Genomic DNA, 19,505 nt, shown 5'->3' with positions numbered 1-19,505 from the left:
ATCAATCGTAGTTACTAGGTTAAGTGTGATGAGACAATTATACAAATCTAACAATTTGTCTTGCGATGAATTTTATTGCTTTGTGAAATTGGCCCCAGAGAAATTTTCAATATTGCCTGTACAAGCACTGTTGAGAGTCACTTTTTGTTTTTGGACATACTTTTACTTGTCATGTTAACCTCTAAGCACATTAAAGCGAATAGACAGATACTAGGATCGGATGAACTTATTTATTTTACACAATATGAAGAGTATTATACCCATGTATACAACAATAAGAAACGGTTCTTGGAGTTGTGATTTTTTGTGAATAATAAACTTATTTATTTTGAGTGGTGAACTGATAAACATTGTTTTGTGGATTTGATGATAATACTTTCGCATTACCCTAGGCATGGCCATGTTTAACCAAATTTAAAGGGAGGGTGAAAAACAAAACAGCACCCAAAAGTCCCGTTAAAATTCCCTCATAAGAGGTGCCTGTATTTGGCGATGATCATTTTATTTAGTCGCCAATGTCACAACACGATTTACTGGAGAAGAGATATTTCTTTACCACACACAAATTTTTTTTATAGACTTGCCCAGTCCCTCATAGTCAACAGTCAATGTTGCGCCCTCTAGTGCCCTCTGTTATGACTTGGGAAAGAAGAAAAAACAGCGTCGCCAATCAAGACTACATTATTATTATTATTATTATTATTTTTTTTTTTTGCTTTACTAGATTTTTGATTGCGTTTTCCTTTTATTTTGATCATGGTTTGATTCAGAGTCCTTGTTGAATAATAAAGTTTGATTGCGAATTGTTCTCTGTCTGGAAACAACAATTTTCTTCGATTGTTGTTGAGTGTCTTTGTTTATAAATTTATAACAGTTTGCCCTTTTGGCCGCCCATGAAAACAAAAATGTCCAGACAGAGGGAAGGGCGGGCCTTGTAGGATGGCCGGCAATGAAGGGTATAACCATGTGGGAATATGGAGCAAGGAGTAGACTATTGTCTCAATAAATGAGTGAGTCTATCACATCATGATCAGCTAGCCACACCCACCCGGTAGCCTGCAACGGCCCCCCGCGAGGAGCCTAGCTAGCTCCCATTGTCGTGTGTGTGTCAAGTGGGGATGGTGTGCATTATTTAAAATAAAATTAATATAAAAAAATGAATGGGCGCAACAATAATACACACTGCTGGTGGTGGATCATCGTTGAAAACTATAAGTTGATCTTCAACCATCTCCATCCCTCAATTTACTCAAATTTTAAACTTTCTAGAGTAATATAGAGAAATAGACTCATGGACCGGTTGGTAATGGACCAACCCGTCCGCCAGTGTACGTGTGTCGCCGAGGAAGGAAACACCTTTAAATATGACGTCATTTTTACCGCAGTTTTAACTGTCCCAAAGTTTAATCGACTGTGCGTTTGTAATTTTGAAATATGAGCCTTTTATTAAAAAAAATAGTATATTATAATCAAATTATTATATCAATTGTTCTGTTTAGTTAGAAACATTTGTGAAATTTTTTTTAATTAAGAAAGTACTGTAAATTAATGTTAAGCTTGGTGTGATGCATCTCGGGAAATTGTTTATGGCAGCTAGGTACGGGGTGAGCACTATGTGAAACACGTGAAATAAAACGCAATTCGGACATTGCTAAAAATCTCATTGCGCTGAATTGAAGACAAACTCCGGTCAGATATGCCCGCTGCTTCGTCAAAACCAACCCCTCAAAATGCCCCGCAAGGGGCAACAGACTTCCCCTCGCAACTCATGGCCATCATGGAGAAGAAAATGAGAAATTTGGAGAAGAGGAAGGTAGGTTTGGTTCGGAGGTTTCGCTCGAAAATGTTGTTCCAAAAGTGACGTTGTTTTTCAAACCGGAAGACGAGTCAGCCCGTTGTTTTGTATTGCAATGCGTGTGTGACAAAGGTTGGTCATAATTTACGATGACGAAATGAAATTTTGGAGTGACTATTATTTTTTTGCTGGTGGCGATAACAAAGGATTTTGTTGAAAATTGTAGTTTTTATGTGAAAATTCATGTAAACTGCTGATATATTCGATTTTTAGAATCAAAATGTTTTTCCAATTTTTGAAAACCGTTTTTTAAATTGTTGAATTTGAAGACGAATGAATATGATCAATCCGTTCGATCAATCGATCAGTCAAGTGATGTTTTGTCCCCCACCATGGAGATAGCTCCATGCTCCATGGTCTGACATTGACAAACTATTGAACTTTGTATTGTTGAAGTGAACTTTCATTATCATTCAGCATGTTCAGTTTCGATTTAATATATGAATGATTCTTACTCAAGCTAGAATGTTTTGCTTGTTTTCTTTTGTAACAATAAATATATTTTTGTTCTTTACAAAATAGAATAGAATATTACTTCTTTTTTTATTAGGTATTACAAACATGACAAACATTCTTTCTTTTGTTGAAAAAAAATCACTTTTCAACAAATGTTTTTCTTTACTTCTATGAATAAATCAAATCTTAATTTTGTTTGCCTTATTTGTCTTGTATTTGGTCAATGGATGTCAAGTTTCTAGGAAAAGTTTCCGTATGGCGCCACCACTTTTTCACTCGATATGAAATAATATAGTATCTAATTTACCTCAATGAGAATATCCCTTTTTGTAAAAATGAGTGAAAAAGTGGTGGCGCCATACGGAAAGTTATCCAGTTTCTATGTTTTTTAATGTGGACAATAAATAAATCTAATCCTAAAAATGTTGTTGGTTGTTTTTCACCAACCCAGGCCCAGGAAACTGCGGTGATTGGACTCTAGCCCCATCTGTCATATAGAAGAAACTTCTTTGTAAAAAGAATTGCCATTTTATGCTTGATTGACGACCATCAAGACTTAACTTGAATTGCGCTCTCTTTTTAATTTATACTATTTTTTGTTATACAAATGAAGGTCCACTGGGTCAGGACCTACGTTAGCCCCATAAATCGGTCCAATCCACTCCGTATCCTTGGCCCCAGCACCACTGGTATCAAAACCTTTCGCTTCGTTGAAAAACCATCTGCAAGGTTCTGCATCATGAAACTTACCCATCTAATGCTTCAGAAGTTGCAGATAGCACTACACTTGGAATCGTTCAAATAGGTATCACAGATTTTGAGTAAAAATCAAGTAAATTTTGCGTGTGAATTTTCTCAACTAACGCTCTTTTACCGCTAATGCCGCGAAATGCCGATTGTCCCCCAACTGTGCGCAGATTTTTTTCCCAGGACAAACGTGTAGAACCATCTGCACACGTTATCCTGGGAAGAAAAGATACCCAATCCGCGCTTCATGTACAAATATACGGACACGCGTCTGGGAACTATTCTTCGTAGTTCCCAGACGCGTATCCATATGTTTGTACACAAAGCACGGATTGAGGAACCATTCTTTGTAGTTCACAGACGCGTGTCCATATGTTTGTACACGAAGCGCGGATTGGGTATCTTTTTTTTTAGGACGAACGTGTGCAGATAATTCTACACGTTTGTCCTGGGAAAAAAATCTGCGCACGGTCGGGGGACAATCGGCATATCGCGGCATTAGCAGTAAAAGAGCGTTAGATGAAAAAATTCACACGCAAAATTCACTTGATTTTTACTCAAAATCTGTGATACCAAGTGTAGTGCTATCTGCAACTTCTGAAGCATTAGATCGGTAAGTTTCATGATGCAGAACCTTGCAGATGGTTTTTCAAGGAAGCGAAAGGTTTTGATACCAGTGGTGCTGGGGCCAAGGATACGGAGTTGATTGGACCGATTTATGGGGCTATACCTACGTGTACCAATTTGGTCAGATTCTTAGAGATTCGCCATTTTTATGCAACATTGTATGGACAATGAAAGCTTCAAGACTTTAAAAGTGTAAAATTCACATGATTTTTGTCCACCCAAAGGTGTGATTTGTGACTTTGATAATCTTTCTGGTCATCGTCCACAGGTCAAGTTACAGCAGTATCGAGACATGGTCAAGGATGGACAGGAACTGACCAAGGACCAAGTGCAGGCTGCGTCTCACTTCGATGAGGTGGTCAGCAACTTGGAGTTTGCCAAGGAGTTGCATAAGACGTTTACGGTGACCATGTCAGAGGTAAGGCTAAAGGGATGCTTTCATCTCATAACTTGAGAAGGGGGTGGGGGCAGGGAGGGGGAAGCGGAATGATCACAAGACTTGTTTAAAATCAAGTATTTCCGACTTAAATTTATCGCTTCAGTTCGTCAGGTCCCAGTGGCAGATACAGTTGGTTACAAAGAATGCATGTGCCCCAAGAAGCGCAGTTTCTCCTTTGTAAAGGGCAACTCTTTGAGGAAATGGTAAATTTCTATTAAAACGTTTCAAGGGGCATCATGGCAGTGACAGAACGTCATGCTGTTTATAGGAAGTTTGATATGTTGCTGCCTGGCTGCCCGGCATATTATTCAATACCCTGCCCCTTTGAACTACTCACAGATTGGTACAAGTTTAGGCTTGGTAGGAGATTTTTACCCCTCCCCCCTCCCCAATATGGTGACTTTGCACGAACTTCTTCTGATAGTCAGTGCCCTCTATTTAATCACCCTCCACCCCATGTTAATCTTCCATTTGGGGGACGGAATCTCTAGAGGAGAGATTTCCCTATGCCACTGTTTATTTTTATTTATTTTTCTTAATTGTTATATTTTTCTAATTCTTATCTTTTCATACCTTTTCTAGACAACTAAAGTGTCGAAGAAGCAAGTGAAACGAGAGAACGCCTTGAAGCTTGAGCAAGAGTTACAGAAGATTCAGGACGTCATTCTCCTCAATAGTATCCTCAACACGCTGGGTATGGACCACATACGCAACGACTTCTTAGAAGGAAAGAATGGCGCAGTGGTGAGTCAACAAATCTTTCCCCATTCAGGGTTCTCCACACAGGTTAAATTCTGTCTGGGCGCAAACCATTCCTGCATGATCATCAAATTGTGCAAACAATTCCTGCACAATTGGCATAATGTGCACACCATTCCTGCACTATTGGCAAATTAGGCAAACCATTCCTAGACGATAATCAAATTGTGCAAACAATTCCTGCACAATCGACATAACGAGCACACCATTCCTGCACTCTATCAGCAAATTAGGCAAACCATTCCTGCACGATAGGTGACAATTTATCAAACTATTCCTGCTCCACTATGGGAGTAGTAGTTGTCCAAACATACATGATAAAAGAAAAGAACTTGATTTCATGAGAAACTACGGCTTTTAATACTGCCAACAGGTCAGGTATAATCACTTACAATTACAGAGATGTCATAACAAGGAGAGCACAAAGAGCGACCTCAAGAGGGCGCTAGACTGAACTGGCACTGCTAGATTGACTGAATGTGCAAACATTTTTACGCAAACCCTTTCTGCATAAACAAAACCACTGATCCCGCACTAAAATCGCATTTTGTGCACCATCCCCTGGTATTCATGGTTGTCATTCCCAGAAATTGTGATTCTCATTTCCTTTTTTCCTTCTAATCTGTCGCCCTTTCTTCATTAGAAACTGACTGAGGATCAAGTGAACCATCTTGACGAGTTTTACAAGCTCATCAACCCGGCCAGAGAGGACGAGGAGACAGAAGGAAAGGAAGTCAGGTGAGCCGCTTAGATTGGTACTCTAGATAAGGCTATCAAAAATACCATACATCCTCATGATACCGGTACAGGAAACCAGACATCCCTTAGGTTTTTTATTTTTTAATGGTAACTGTGTGGTATTCTTGCTGATAACCTTTTTTTTTGCTAATTTATTTTCGTTAAGCAAAAGTTTTGTGCTAAGTGAGTTTTTGTGCTTTTTTTTTAGCTTTGAGACTAAAGTTACGGCAGCAAGTGAGCATCTGAACAGCTACATCAAAGAAGATGAAAAAGAAGTCCTCGGCACAACTTGTATCCTTTGAAATATTTTTTTTAAAGCGTTTTTAACACCTTTTGTAGATAAAGCTTTTTGGCCATGACATGAATTCATTCTCACTGTGAATGAAGATGTATGTAATATAATTTACGTGTAGAAGATTCAGCTCCATTAATTGTTAAGTTTTTGAGAAAACAAGTTAAAAATGTTTTCAGGAGAGTCCAATTAAAACGAATTTGTGAATTGTTCTTATTCCTGTCTCAGAAACTATAACACCTCAGCAAATAATATCTTAAGGGAAGATTTCTATATCATCATTATCTTAAAACCGTGTTATTTTAATGTAAATCTGTGACATTTTTGTCTGTGTCGTACAAAAAGTACCCAAACCCATTAAGGAATGTTCCTAAAGCTTACAGATTTCTACAGTTTTTTTTGGTACAGTTTAACCGTTTAGCCAATTAACCATCCCAACTAGTTAGAATTGATTTCCTTACAGATTTCTACAGTTTTTTTGTGTACAGTTTAACCGTTTAACCAATTAACCATCCCAACTAGTTAGAATTGATTTCCTTATCAAGAATTAAAACTAACAGACAAGGCACTGAAGGAAATGGTAACCCAGATTAATGGCTGTGGCTACCTCGACAACCTACCAGCTGAACCCACTGAGGAGGAGGTTGAAGAGATTGAAGAGGAGCCCACTCAAGATCCAGACCAAAGCTCAGGTGGGTAACTGGTTTCACCCCTTCCCCACAACCCAAACAAGAATTGCACTTAAAAGTAAAGTCTGTCCTGAGCCAATATAGACCTTTATCGCAGATTACTCCGTGGCTCTCGCTGGTACCCATTTGTACTTCTTGGTGGAGAGAAGCAACTGAGATCAAGTCACTTGCGACTGCCAGGATTCAAACCCACATTCTGTAAACTACAGAGCTTGTGTCCGCCAACCTAGACCGCTTCGCAATACCCCTGAAACCCAAAGTGTTATGGGGAATAGAGCAAGCTTGAAGGCCATTGACTGGAATCTGAGAATGACCGCGGCCCAATTTCAAGACTCAGCTTACCGCTGATTTCTGCGCATACTGTGCAAGCGCCGAATTTCTGTGCTAGATCTACAAGCAAAGATTGTCTAGTGACGTTTAGTACACATGTGCAATTTTTGTTTATGTTGACAGCTCCGGTGGAGGAAACGCCCGAGGATGACTTTGTTGTGATTCAGCAGGATCAGGTACCGCCTCCAGAGGCACCTGAGGTAAGATCTTTCAAAAAATTTTTTCTTATTTAGAAATACTTATTTGTTATAAAGGCACTGTACACATTTGGTATTTTGTCAATGACCAGTATTCTTACTCAATGTTTTCCAACATATGCATAAAATAAAAATCGGGCTCGAGTTTTGGGTGAAAGTCTTTAAGACTACAGCTGTCAATTTCACAAAGAGTTTCTTAGAATTAATCTTAAGGTCTGCATGCTACAGTGCAGGGTGTGGACTCGTCCTAAGTCATAAGATTAATCCTAAGTTAGGAAGAGTTTTGTGAAATCTTAATTTTAAGTTACTGTTCTCCTCTCTATAAGAGTGTACAGTACTTCTCCCTCTCAGTTGTTCTGTGTAAGTTTTAGGCAATTTGAAATAGTAATGTAATGTTTTACTCCAAATTTTGAACTATGTTACTGTTCATGTAATTCTGCTGTGAATGAAATCGACGTCGGGGCATGTAGCTGGAAGTTTATTTTACAAGACCAGACTGCCAGAATCAAAATAAGTTGAACAAGCACTCAGAGAGATCTATTGAATTTTTGTTTATTGGTAAAGTATACTCGATACTCTTGAAACAGCAGAGTTGAAAGCTAGTTATCACAGTCACAGTCGACACTTTTCACAAAGATATTTTCACAGAGATATCTCATTTAAATGAAAAACACACGACCACCGGGCTTGTCCTATTGTGAACTTACTGGCCCAACACCGTGGTCAACTATAAGTCCTGGGTATAAGGGTAAAAACAACCTATATGTATTATTCCTGAAATATATACATTGCAAATTTTTGGATTTTATATATTCCCAGGTGACATCGTCCCTCCCGCCAGCGGTCATCCCACCCACGCCCGAGGAGCCGCCCATGTCCAGAGTGCAGCAGCCTGTGGACCACGCCTTCCCCAAGCCCATTGAGATGCCACCCCACAAGGTCAAAGGTCATGGGTCTGACATCTTGGCGTCCGTTCAGCAGGGAAGCTTCAACTTCATGCAAGACTCGATGCTTGAATACGAAAATTGTAAGTGATTTGTGCTGGGGAGGAGGGGGGGGGGGTTGAAATGTGTGTTGGCTGTTTAAATAATGATGGTAAATCGGGAGCCCAACAAACATGCATGCAATGAGTTTAAGGGTTTTGGACCCAATTCACGACCAAGGCTTTGGTTCAGCTATTTAAGGGTTTTGGACCCAATTCATGACCAAGGCTTTGGTTCAGCTTTACGAATACACCGATCCATTAGGCTCGGCCCGGGGCGCACGTGTGAGCAAGAGCACGTGAGCCTTTCCAATGCCATTCTACACAACTCTGTTGCGCATGCCAAGCATACATGCACGCATGTCGGACTTTATAGTGTCAGACTTTTGGTTGTGCAATGGGTTGTGATTGGTAAATACACAATGGGGCGAAGCTTAATGAATCGGTGTATTGGTTGCTATGACTACAGCTATTACTGTTGATAAGGGTCTCGCTAAGGACGTACTATACTTAAACGCATGATGGAAGTGTTCCACAGAAATAAACGGTTCTAGTATGTACTTTATAATCATTAAGATTTCAGACTGGAATTAACAATGATGATTTTTATCACCAACAAATCTACTTTAATACCAATAACCTGGTTTGTGTTTGTTTCAATTTTTAGCTCCTCACATGGACCCAGCCGTTGTTTCAGTGTCCCAGTCATACCTACCACCTCAGGGATATAATACGCTAAACCACCAACAAGCTGGTAAGTCAAGAGTCAAATACTTATTTTATAGAGCTGCTTAATCGGACAATTTTGCTGAAAATTTTGTTGCTTAGGAAAAATTTGCATGGTACCAGTCACAAATTGTACATGTGACATGGTATTTTTGCTGGTAACTTTATTCTGGTAAGCAGAATTTTGTTGTTCTTAGCTACTTTTTGTGCTTAAGCAGCTCGATGAAACTGGGCCCAGGACTTGAACCCACTGATCAGCAACACCAGCCATAGCTTAAATCCAGTGTGCTTGACCGTTTGGCAACAAAACACCACGAATTGATTGAACAACCCAACTTTTCTCATTTCAGAACAATCGATGCAGCAGCGCCAATCCCTCGACCAGCTCAACCAACCACAGACGATGGACATGCCCCTCTCCGACCCCAGCCACCCCTCACAACTCCCGACACACCCAGCATACGACACCCAATCAGGCATGGTGTCCGACGCCGGTTACCCCATGCAGTCACCGTACGAGACCCAACAACCCAACATGGTCCAGCCACAGAGCCACGGGCACCAACACGGCCAGTTGCCTGGACAGAGCTTAGGGCAGACATCCAGTTTGGGCGCACAGGCCGGTCACGGAGGACAGCAGCGTGGACACTCGACCCAGCCGGGCCAGCAAACGATAGACGGACTTTCACAATCGCAGACGATTCTTTCGACGCAGCATCAGCAGATAAATGACCTTCCAGAGTTCCCGAGTCCGCCAGGTGATGCACAACACTCCAGTGCAGAGGTAATATTCGTTAGTTGAGCACAACACTCAACCAGAGGTTTGTCAAACATGGAAACGGTTTGACAGTAGGTTTGTTCGGAAATTTGAAAATTTTTAATAATAGCCTCTCTTAGTGGTAACCCTTTTTTGAAGGCACTGGACTTGTTTGGTAATTACTCAAAATGTATTTAGGCATACAAATTTACTTGGTAACGAGCAACAGAGATCTGTTGATGGTATTAAACAGTGTGTGAAATGACTCCATATGAAGAAACCTAGTTTTTGAAAAAGAGCTTATTTAAATGAATCTGAGAAAGACTTGAAGCCTTTCTCAGGCGTCTGAAAGCACACAAATTTGTGCAAAGGTTTAGGGGTGTGTTTTGTTTTATTATCTTATTGCAACTACGATGACAAGTTTTTCTTTTTCATCTTGAATAACTTTTTTTGTATTATTTACCTTTGTTCAAACATCAAGATCATTTAATAATTTCAGAAAAAGATTTGGCCATCTTTCTGTTTATCATTCCTTTATTCTCTCATACTTTTTATTTCATTTTTTAGGACAAGTCTTCAAGTTTGCAGGCCTCAATGCTAGGGCAGCAGAGCTCCATGTCATCCATGGGATCTGGCACCAGTTACTCACAATCGCTATCGTCACAGAACCTATCGGGTAAAATATTAATATGTTTTCTTTTAAGCTTGAGGGTTAGTTTTCTAACATTTGTACAGCCCTGTACGGCGCTGATTGATTGCTGCTGCAAAACAACTTCATTTTCAAGATATTATTATTATTATTATTTTTTAAGAAAACAAAGATAAAACCATATGCAACACCTCAGATTGCTGAGTAGGGCTTTCAAAACCAAAGATAAATGTATGTAAGCAGGCTTTGCACTCGGCCTATTACATCCCTGACCAAAGTTTGATCAATATTTGTTTTGTTTTTTCCCCTGAAGGCCAAAGTCAGACGTCATCAGACCCAAACAGCCAACATACCTCCCAAATGGGTAACTCATCATCCCACACAGAACACCCCTCCGCCTCGATGCAACAACAACAACAACACCACAGCGGGGACATGAGCTCCTCTTCGGGGCATCCAAACGGGCAACAAGGCAACAACAACCCCCTCGCCCAGAAGTCGACCATGAACGCCAGCGCCCCACCGTTCCAGATGACCAACTCCACGAGGTCGTCACCTCAGATGCAGGCCATGCAGCAGTCAGCGATCGACCAATCACAGACGGAGATGGGGACATTCCAATCGACGGATTCAACCCCCAAGGCGGAGAAGACGAGCGAGCGTGACAGCGGCAGCCCCAAGGCGGAGACGGCGACGTCAAAGTCTTCACAGGGGGAGCAGGCGGACAGCATGGAACAGCCGTCAGACAACCAATCAAGCAATAGCTCAGGTATGAGGGTTTGGACGAGTATTGATGTACCCTGTGACCCCTACTGCTGACCTTTAACCCAAACTCCCTTGAGTGATAAACCCTTCAGAGACCTATTCATTTCTGTATAATCATCACAAGACGCCCATACATTTCTAATCTTGTTTATGTAAAGTCTTGTAAGGTTTAAGTTTTTGTTATAACTGTTTTTTTTTATAGGGCCCTCATCCTACCCCTCGTACCAATCCTCCTACTCGAACACCTACCAGCCAAGAGGAGGAAATGGCCGCGGCAACCCAAGAGGGGGCAGAGGTAACATTACCAACACAAGTTACCGTGGCAACAGGGGAGGCATGTCATACATGGGAGGAAGGGGCGGAGGGCGATACCCGCCCGCCACCAACCAAAGCCCAAGAGGTAAGCTCTATTGGAAATAATCTTGTGAGGTTGTGACTAAGGTCTTGTAAAGTTTGGCGGTCAGCGAGCTCACTGGTACCTTTGTTGAGTGAGTGAACAGCGGAAAGAAATCTGTATCGAAGAGAACTTATACATGCACTCAGCGCTGCAATTGAAGTTGCGTTCCATTGATTATTTTTCAATTTCTTTGGCAGAGCGGCAATTGTTTTAGCAGGGCAGCCAATTCTTTGGCAGGGCAGTCTTAAACTTTTTAAGGGCGACCGATTCTCCCAAAACCCACGCGTGGAGAATACTGGGACTTGTGAGGTTGTGTTGTTTTTATCAACTTTTGATATGAAGAAGGGGGCACAATTTATTCAGCCATTGTATTCATAGCTTTATGTGAAAAATAATGACACAAGTATGTTTGCTATTATCTTTACAGGCAGAATTGTTATTTGTGTTTGTTGTGCGATATGTATTGATGTATTAATATTTTTCTGATGAAAATCTCATGTTCATAACTGTTGTTGTATTTGAAATTTGTGATTTAATATTTTTTTACCAAATGTTGAGCCGGTGTAAATTTTTCATCAGAGCTTTTTGTAATCTGCTCATTTGTAATTTGTATCTTTCTCCCATTGTATTTTTTTATATTCTTTCTTTTTAACTCTTTTTGCTTAGATTGAGCATTGTTGAGGAAGTGTGTTGTGTTATAGGCTTAGCAGTAACAGCTTAGAGATAGAATAGTGAGGGTAGAGTTAATTGCTTAAGTTAAATCAATCATAATTATTCAATTTTATTGGCCTTGGTGTTCCATTTCAAACCATACAAGACCTCCATCAAAAGTTTCCAGATTTATTCAATTATGGTTATTGGTATCAATATGGTGCAAAACTTACTATTATAGGCCTAAATGTTGTGCTACTCAATGAGCAAGTTAATCTAGTGCCTCGATTATGGCATGGAATGCCAAGATATATTAAGCGTTTTTTTAGTTTGATTTTATCACTAATTAAATATTGCTTATCATTGTTTTGATATTGAGTAATTTCCAATCTTGCCGTTTGCAGGAGGCCCCGGAGGTTATGTTTGAGTTTAATCAATAGTAATTTTGCAATTTTGAGTGTGTTTTTCTTGGTGTTTTTTTAACAGTTTAAGCTATATCTGACGACCCCAGTGGGGAGTTAAGTTTTATTTAGACGAGCCTTAAGCGCCTTTTCAGTTTGATTGTTTTCACTAAATAAATATTGTTTATCATTGTTTCGACGTTGAGTAATACTATTCCAATCTTGCCTGTTGTAGGAGGACCCGGAGGGTACAACTCGTACCTCCCAAGGGACAACTTTCAACAGAGGGCGCAAGACATGCCCTTTGGAAACTCAAGCCAGAACTTTAATACCTTTAACCGGCCCCAAGATCCTAACTATGGAGGCTACAACAATAGGAGGGTGACGACCCAACGGGGCGCACCGAGAGGTAAGGTCACTTATTATAAAGAGAAAAACAACCATAGGTCATGTCCTCTGTTCCCTATAAGCCTTATTGAGGTATGGTGGACGTGATAAGCATGTCACACGCGACGACTGATGCCACGCTCACCATGAACGTTGGTGGTCAATAGGTTTACGTGTAAACGCCGCGTCGCCTAAAGAAATGTGCACTTCACTGAATAACACGCGTTCTATTTCTATGGTCAATACACACAAATTTACCCAAACCTCATAGTGTTGTCAAAAAGGCTGATGGTCTTGGCCTTGATGCCCCTTCAAAAGTTTTCTAAAGTCCTTTCCAATAGAAGTGCCCTTTGCAAAATGAAAATGCCCTCAATCCTAGCTTAATACCTTAATAACTCATTTGGATGTGTTTGTCTGTTTACCAGGAGACAGAAAAGAAGGCGATAATAGCTTTAATACATTTTGATGTTTATGTCTGTTTACCAGGAGCGCGCGGAGGACCAGGAGGGGTCAGAGGTCAAAGTAACTTCCGAGGTCGCGGGGGCAGCACCGGCTTCAAGCCCCAATCTTCGCAGTTGACGGTCTAAACCCACCTCCCCGAAGAAAGTAGTGAACGTGTTTGGAGTATGGAAAAAGGAGAAGAGCTTTGAGAAATGTGAGCAAAATCCATGTTCCATTTTTGAGAAATTTGAGCAAAATCCATGTCCCATTTTGTAAAGCAGTTTTTCCAAATTGAACTTGTGTTGGCTTTAGCTATTGGCTTTTGGCTACCTTGGTGTAGCCAGAGTCAAAGCTGCATGCAGTTCATGTCCCATTTTGTAGGTTATGAAATTTTGTTTTTGTGCGGCAGCCATTTTTTTGTTTGTCTTGCAACCGGAAGGATTGGTTATAGTGCCAATGGCTTTACATCGTTACATCATAGGTACCCATCTAATGTGAAGGGGGAAGGGTGATATTTGTTTAGTCAAAAAAATAAAACTTGTTTGTTTTGGTTACGTAGTTATTATTTCATTTGTAGTGAGCAATAGTTGCCATATGCAAAATATTTATCACACCACTTTTCCAAAATAAATTTATAACAAACAACTTTTCCAAACATAATTTTGTAATGTATATTCTCCCAAGGTAGCTATGTGCCATTCCTTCAATAAATAACAGTAACTTAATTCTTAAAATATGCAAATTCCCTCACTAAATAATTTGGTTTTTGGTTTATTTGTTTGAGTAAATATTTTACCCCTGGCCATGAAAAAAAAAGTGATCTCTGAGTTATATAGGATCAACCCTAGACATTACAATCGCATCACTCTGTCCCTCGAGGTTAAATTGCAGCGGAAAGAAGCGAAAATTCCCCAAAATATTGTATAATTATTGAATATTGTCGTAAACTTTTGGTACCTTCATATCACAATATTTAAAAAGTAATTTTTTTCTAGATCCTGATTCCCTCTTTACTTAAAAAAAAACCCCAAGTTCCATAAAAATGCTATATTTAAAATGGTACTTGTTCTAATCCCGACTCCCAAATAAGACGCTACCAAGTATGGCCTTTACAGTTGTACAACAATTGAAATTTGTGTGTACTTTTTGTAGTTTGATTTTTCTTTTCTTATTTACTGTTATTGGAATACATCATAAGAGGGTCCATTAGACAGATGTTAAAGGAACATAACATAATTGGTTTTGCTAGCAAATAAGTTACTGGCAGTGTAAGCACTTCATGTAATCTACCATATACATGAACTGGCAAACCTGTAGAAGTTTAAAATCAATGCCAAAACAAAAATGAATAAAACGCTCACTGAGCGATAAACCCCAAACGCGAAATTAGATTATTTATTTCTCATCAAGTATGAAATTTCATACAGAAATTTTTCATGGGATGTTTTCAACTATCATCATCATTAGACCGTGTAAGTTTTATGTAAATCTGTGATCTTCACGCTTTTTGTTTCTTACCAATTCTGTAATGTTCCTTATAAGTCCGAGAGATGCAGAAACGTCTCCTTATTGTAGAGACGGGTCGTTTCGTTATAAATGCACACGAAACTGTTGGGAAACAATCACAAAATGCTCAAAAGTTTGTTCCGTCTGTGCTAAGTGCTGGGCGGCCCCCATGTACATTTTTGTTTTTTACATGAATAATGTTACACTAATTTGTTGCTAGAGTTTTCCAGTTCATATGGCTTTTTGTTTCTTACCAATTCTGTAATGTTCCATATAAGTCCGAGAGATGCAGAAACGTCTCCTTATTGTAGAGATGGGTCGTTTCGTTATAAATGCACACGAAACTGTTGGGAAACAATCACAAAATGCTCAAAAGTTTGTTCCGTCTGTGCTAAGTGCTGGGCGGCCCCCATGTACATTTTTGTTTTTTACATGAATAATGTTACACTAATTTGTTGCTAGAGTTTTCCAGTTCATATGGCTTCTTGTAAGGAACTTCTTTTCTTTTTTGTATGAGAGTACACCCTGGAGAAGTAAATTGATGTGGTGTTCTTTCAGTTCGTCGAATTGGAACTATAAGGTCGTTAATGCAGTTTGTATGGATTTCATAAAAATTGCTAAAGACGCCTGGCCCTTTTTTTGTCTGATGGTAATTTTGTACTGCAGCTGTCAGGGAACCTGACTAAATAGCTACAGTTGGTTAGGACATCATAGGGAAACCCCTCGTTAGTTGTTTTGTTATTGGTGGAAGATTGCATATTCTGTGAAATGACTTTTGTGTGCAGAATGAACACACAGCCTTGCTTATTTTACCAATTCGTAAATAAATAACCTTGGTGTTTACTTTTAGCTTTTTGACCTTACAAATTTTGAAATTGAAAAGAGCTAACAGACCTCACTGCTACTATTTTTACTACACCAATTAAGAACTGGCAGACTTTCAAATGTTTGTTGTTTTCCCGATCCTGGTTTTGTGCAGAGATCAGTGAAGTTTCAGGCCAGGTTGTAATTGTTGCCACAGCAACTAAGGTTAAGGTTTTAAAAAGGCCCAACAACCATTAAAATTTTCTTGCAATTTATACCCAACAAAATATTGAGTGAAAAAAACAAAAAAAACTAAACACTAAAACAGTTGGATTGGTGAACAAATTATGAAACAGTTTACCAACTAAGATGCTTAATTATATGTCAACCACTTTTTTGACCAGTTCTCTGATTGGTTGTTTGTTTGGTTTTTTTATTACTTTATTTTATTATTATTAGTTTTTTTTTTTTTTTTTTTTTTGTGGGGGGGGGGGAGGTTTGCGTTGGGAGAAAGGATGTCTGCTTATAAATTATTTGGAATTGGCTCCAGATCAGAGTGAGGTCATTCTCTTCACAGTTGTTCAGCAGGTAACTTAAATTGTACTAAGCAAGCCAATCACTGATGTGCTTAGCAATTATGTGACCTCAACTACACGTTATTTATGACATTATCGGCCATGAGTTTTGTTTTGTTTTTGAAAAAATCTTGTGCAGAAAAAGTTGTTTTTACACAAATTGGCTACTTTTTGTCTTCTTCACAGAATTTTGTTTCTTTTTTGTGTCACTTTTTCATCATTATATCTTGCACTAGCACCTTAATAATAATAGGTGATAATACTGTGGCATTGTCCGCTGTAGTTTAATTTTTGAGATTGGTATCAATTTTACCATGAGGGGTAGTTGAAATAAAGTTAAAATATTGGCCGATTAAAAAGTTTGTAATCTACAACTTTTTCTGCACAGAAACTTCTCCTAACTCCCTGATCAGGACCCAGTTTCATTAAGCTGAGTAGCAGAAAATGCTGCTTAGCTAAATCCTTTGCTAAGCAGAAAATGAGTGGGCACCAGTGGGAATGATGTAAACTGTGTGGAATGTTGGCCGGTAACTGTTTTCTTCTGCTTTGAACTCTGGGCCCAGTATCATTGCTCTTCTACTGTAAGCATAAAAGACGGGTGTAAGCATAAAAGACGGGCAGCTATGGAAGAGTACAAATCTGCGCTACATGTAAAACAGTTTCTAAGGTTAGCCAGATGAATTTTTTTTGCTGAAGTACATGTATGTGTTTCACTTGAATAAGCAGTCCTTGCATTTGAAGAGTATTGTGATTGCAGAGGGCAGAATATTGCTTGAAGCTGAGCCATGAAATTCAGGACCTGGTCTCAGAATCACAAAGCATGTAAGCACAAAAACCTGCTAAGCTCAGAAAACTCTTGCATAGCAAAAATAGGTTACCAGCCAAAATACAATATATTTACCATTGCTGCGACTGGTACCCAACTCATTTCTTTCTTGCTATAATGGCCCTTTTTGAAACTACAGCATTGGTTTTGGTTCTGGCGTAGACTCTAGGACAGAGTCAAAGCCGAAAATTTGGTTTTGAAAAAGGGCAGGGCAGATATCAGATAAGATATCTATTTGGTCATGTGTATGTTTTTGACATGTGAGGGCGCTCTACTCTTTACATGAATAAGGCAGTATCCAAATTGGCGGTTACGACTGTTGCCAAGTATGGACCATACTTCAACTCATGATGATGCGGAAATGTAGCCGTAGCTGAAGTCGCTAATTTGATCACGGCCTCAGATTTCACGTTTGTGTTAAAAAAAAAATGGCTGACACACCCAACATGTTAAATCTCTCAGAAATAAAACTTTTCGTTAATTATTGGAATCTGAAGAGCGCCCTCTGTTGTCATCCAGACCACCATTTTATGTGATTTCAAATCATGTGTCTATGTAGATAGAAAAACGCATAATGCGAGTCTTATATTCAGTAAGTGTAATGTACAATCTGTATGTGTTTGTTAACTTTGTAATTTACTTTTCGACTTTAAGGAGACAAGATGTAAAGTCCGTTTGCAATGTTATAGAACTTGTAGTTGGTGTCTTGAGGACGGGCCTAATTTCATAGAGCTGCTTAACGGCTGCTTTTGTGCTTACTGTGTGAGTTTCAACTTCATGGCTCTGCTAACCGTAAGCGCATGCTTACCTTCTGTTGCTTGTAACAATGGTGGCCTCCTTACTTTCTTGTTAACCTGTGAAGTACACTTACGCTTAAACAAAAAAAATTCCTGATATAGTTAGCACGAAAATTTGCTTACCAGTAAGCAGCGCTATGAAATTAGCCCCTGGGTACCTATTGCATGAAGCTGTTAAGCTAAAGAGTTTGCCATACTTGGTTGATAGGGAACCAGTCACATGCGATGTCTACATGGCAACTTAACTGGTGCCGATTCTGCTAAGCAGGGTTTGTTCATGCTTAGCAACTCTGTGGAATTGATTGCAGCCGAGTTGAAAGGAGGCACAGTCATTGTGCACTGTGTGTTTTTGTTAGTTTTGTTACTTTTTTCAAAAAGAACTTTGTTTTGCTACTGTTATTAAAATAATATTTACATATTGGTTTACTTTACATTAAGTTTGAGAAAAAGGTGAAATCAAATTTATTTTGTCTGCTAACGTTTCAGAAACAAACCATAGAAATGCTATGTTTTTGTGAAGTAAATTGTTCTTTTCATTTCTTTTGTGTTTTTGTCATGGTGACAAAAAAGCTGTAATTCTGTATAGCAAGTGTGTGTCATGTGACTCGATTTGAGTCACATGGGTGTCACATGATCGAGGGTGAGCCAATATCTGCTGAAACTGTCATGCTTTTCTTTGGAACTAGCTTGCAATTTCATGAATAAAAAAAACTAAATCAACGAAGTAAGTTGATTTTATTGAAAATGTGGTATTGTCAGTTCATTATTGGCTTCAACTGCTGTTTGCTGTGGTGTCTTTTTCCCCTTTTAAAGCCAGTGGACACTTTCGGTAAACAGCATTGTCCAAGGCCCTCACTTCGTGTATCACAACTTATATATAAAATAATGAACCTGTGAAAATTTAGGCTCAATCGGTCATCGGAGTCGGGAGAAAATAACGGGAAAACCCACCCTTGTTTCCGCACGTTTCACCGTGTCATAACATGTGTTTACTATGAATCCGTAGTTCTCGATGTCGAGGATTGATAATTGTTTTAATGTGTTCTCAAAAAGTAAAGCATTTCATGAAATAATATTTCAAGAGAAGTCTTTAACAATTACCTTCTGTAAACCCTGTAAGTTGTTTGTAAATCTGTGAATTTTTTTTTTTTCTGTTCCGAAAGTGTATAATGGCTTTAAAGAGTAAATAATGAACACAAATTTTGAACAGTGAAATACTTAAATGAGTTTATCACTCAGCTCTTCAAATAATTTTTCCATTCAAGTAATTGTTTTATTCAAATTTCAAGTTCACAACAGTAAAATTATCTGGTTATTAGACAAATTTGTACAACTTTATAATATAAAAGTAAAGTTTATTTTGGTTATAAATTATTGCATAACTTATAAAAACCCTTTGATCAAAAATTTATTCAACTTTGCTGTTGTTGAATATCAGTCGCATAGCAAGGTGCTTAAACGTTGAGCGGCCTTTTATTTGCGATCCCTGCGGGCTACTTTCAAAGAAAAATTAGTTCGACTGGTTGGTATGATTATCATGTTCTATGTAGATGTATCCCTTATACATATAGCATCGGAACTGTTGGCGTATAATTTGTTCTTACATTTTCCATCTTTACCTACATTTATGACATGCTGTGGCCAAGCGGACAAGAACACCAGACTCTAGCCTGAACATCTGACATCACACTTTGAGGCTCGTAAATAACGCC

At 39.0% G+C, this 19,505-nt stretch overlaps 1 protein-coding gene across 1 annotated transcript; it reads left to right on the top strand.

Moving 5' to 3' along the window:
* Positions 1 to 1,641: 1,641 nt before the first annotated feature.
* LOC117305269 (caprin-1-like) lies at positions 1,642 to 14,575 on the top strand. The gene is made up of 15 exons (XM_033790103.1): positions 1,642 to 1,813; positions 3,954 to 4,103; positions 4,707 to 4,868; positions 5,527 to 5,621; positions 5,830 to 5,912; positions 6,474 to 6,605; positions 7,056 to 7,132; positions 7,949 to 8,156; positions 8,779 to 8,865; positions 9,188 to 9,621; positions 10,162 to 10,270; positions 10,557 to 11,012; positions 11,211 to 11,408; positions 12,693 to 12,866; positions 13,331 to 14,575. Exons 1-15 carry the CDS (start codon positions 1,697 to 1,699, stop codon positions 13,429 to 13,431), a joined length of 2,583 nt encoding a protein of 860 aa, XP_033645994.1. The 5' UTR covers positions 1,642 to 1,696; the 3' UTR covers positions 13,432 to 14,575.
* Positions 14,576 to 19,505: the final 4,930 nt, after the last annotated feature.

The sequence above is a fragment of the Asterias rubens genome, chromosome 22 (assembly GCF_902459465.1).
Source record: "Asterias rubens chromosome 22, eAstRub1.3, whole genome shotgun sequence".
In the NCBI taxonomy this organism is placed as follows: Eukaryota; Metazoa; Echinodermata; class Asteroidea; order Forcipulatida; family Asteriidae; genus Asterias; species Asterias rubens.
This window is presented reverse-complemented; position numbering and strand designations above follow the sequence as displayed.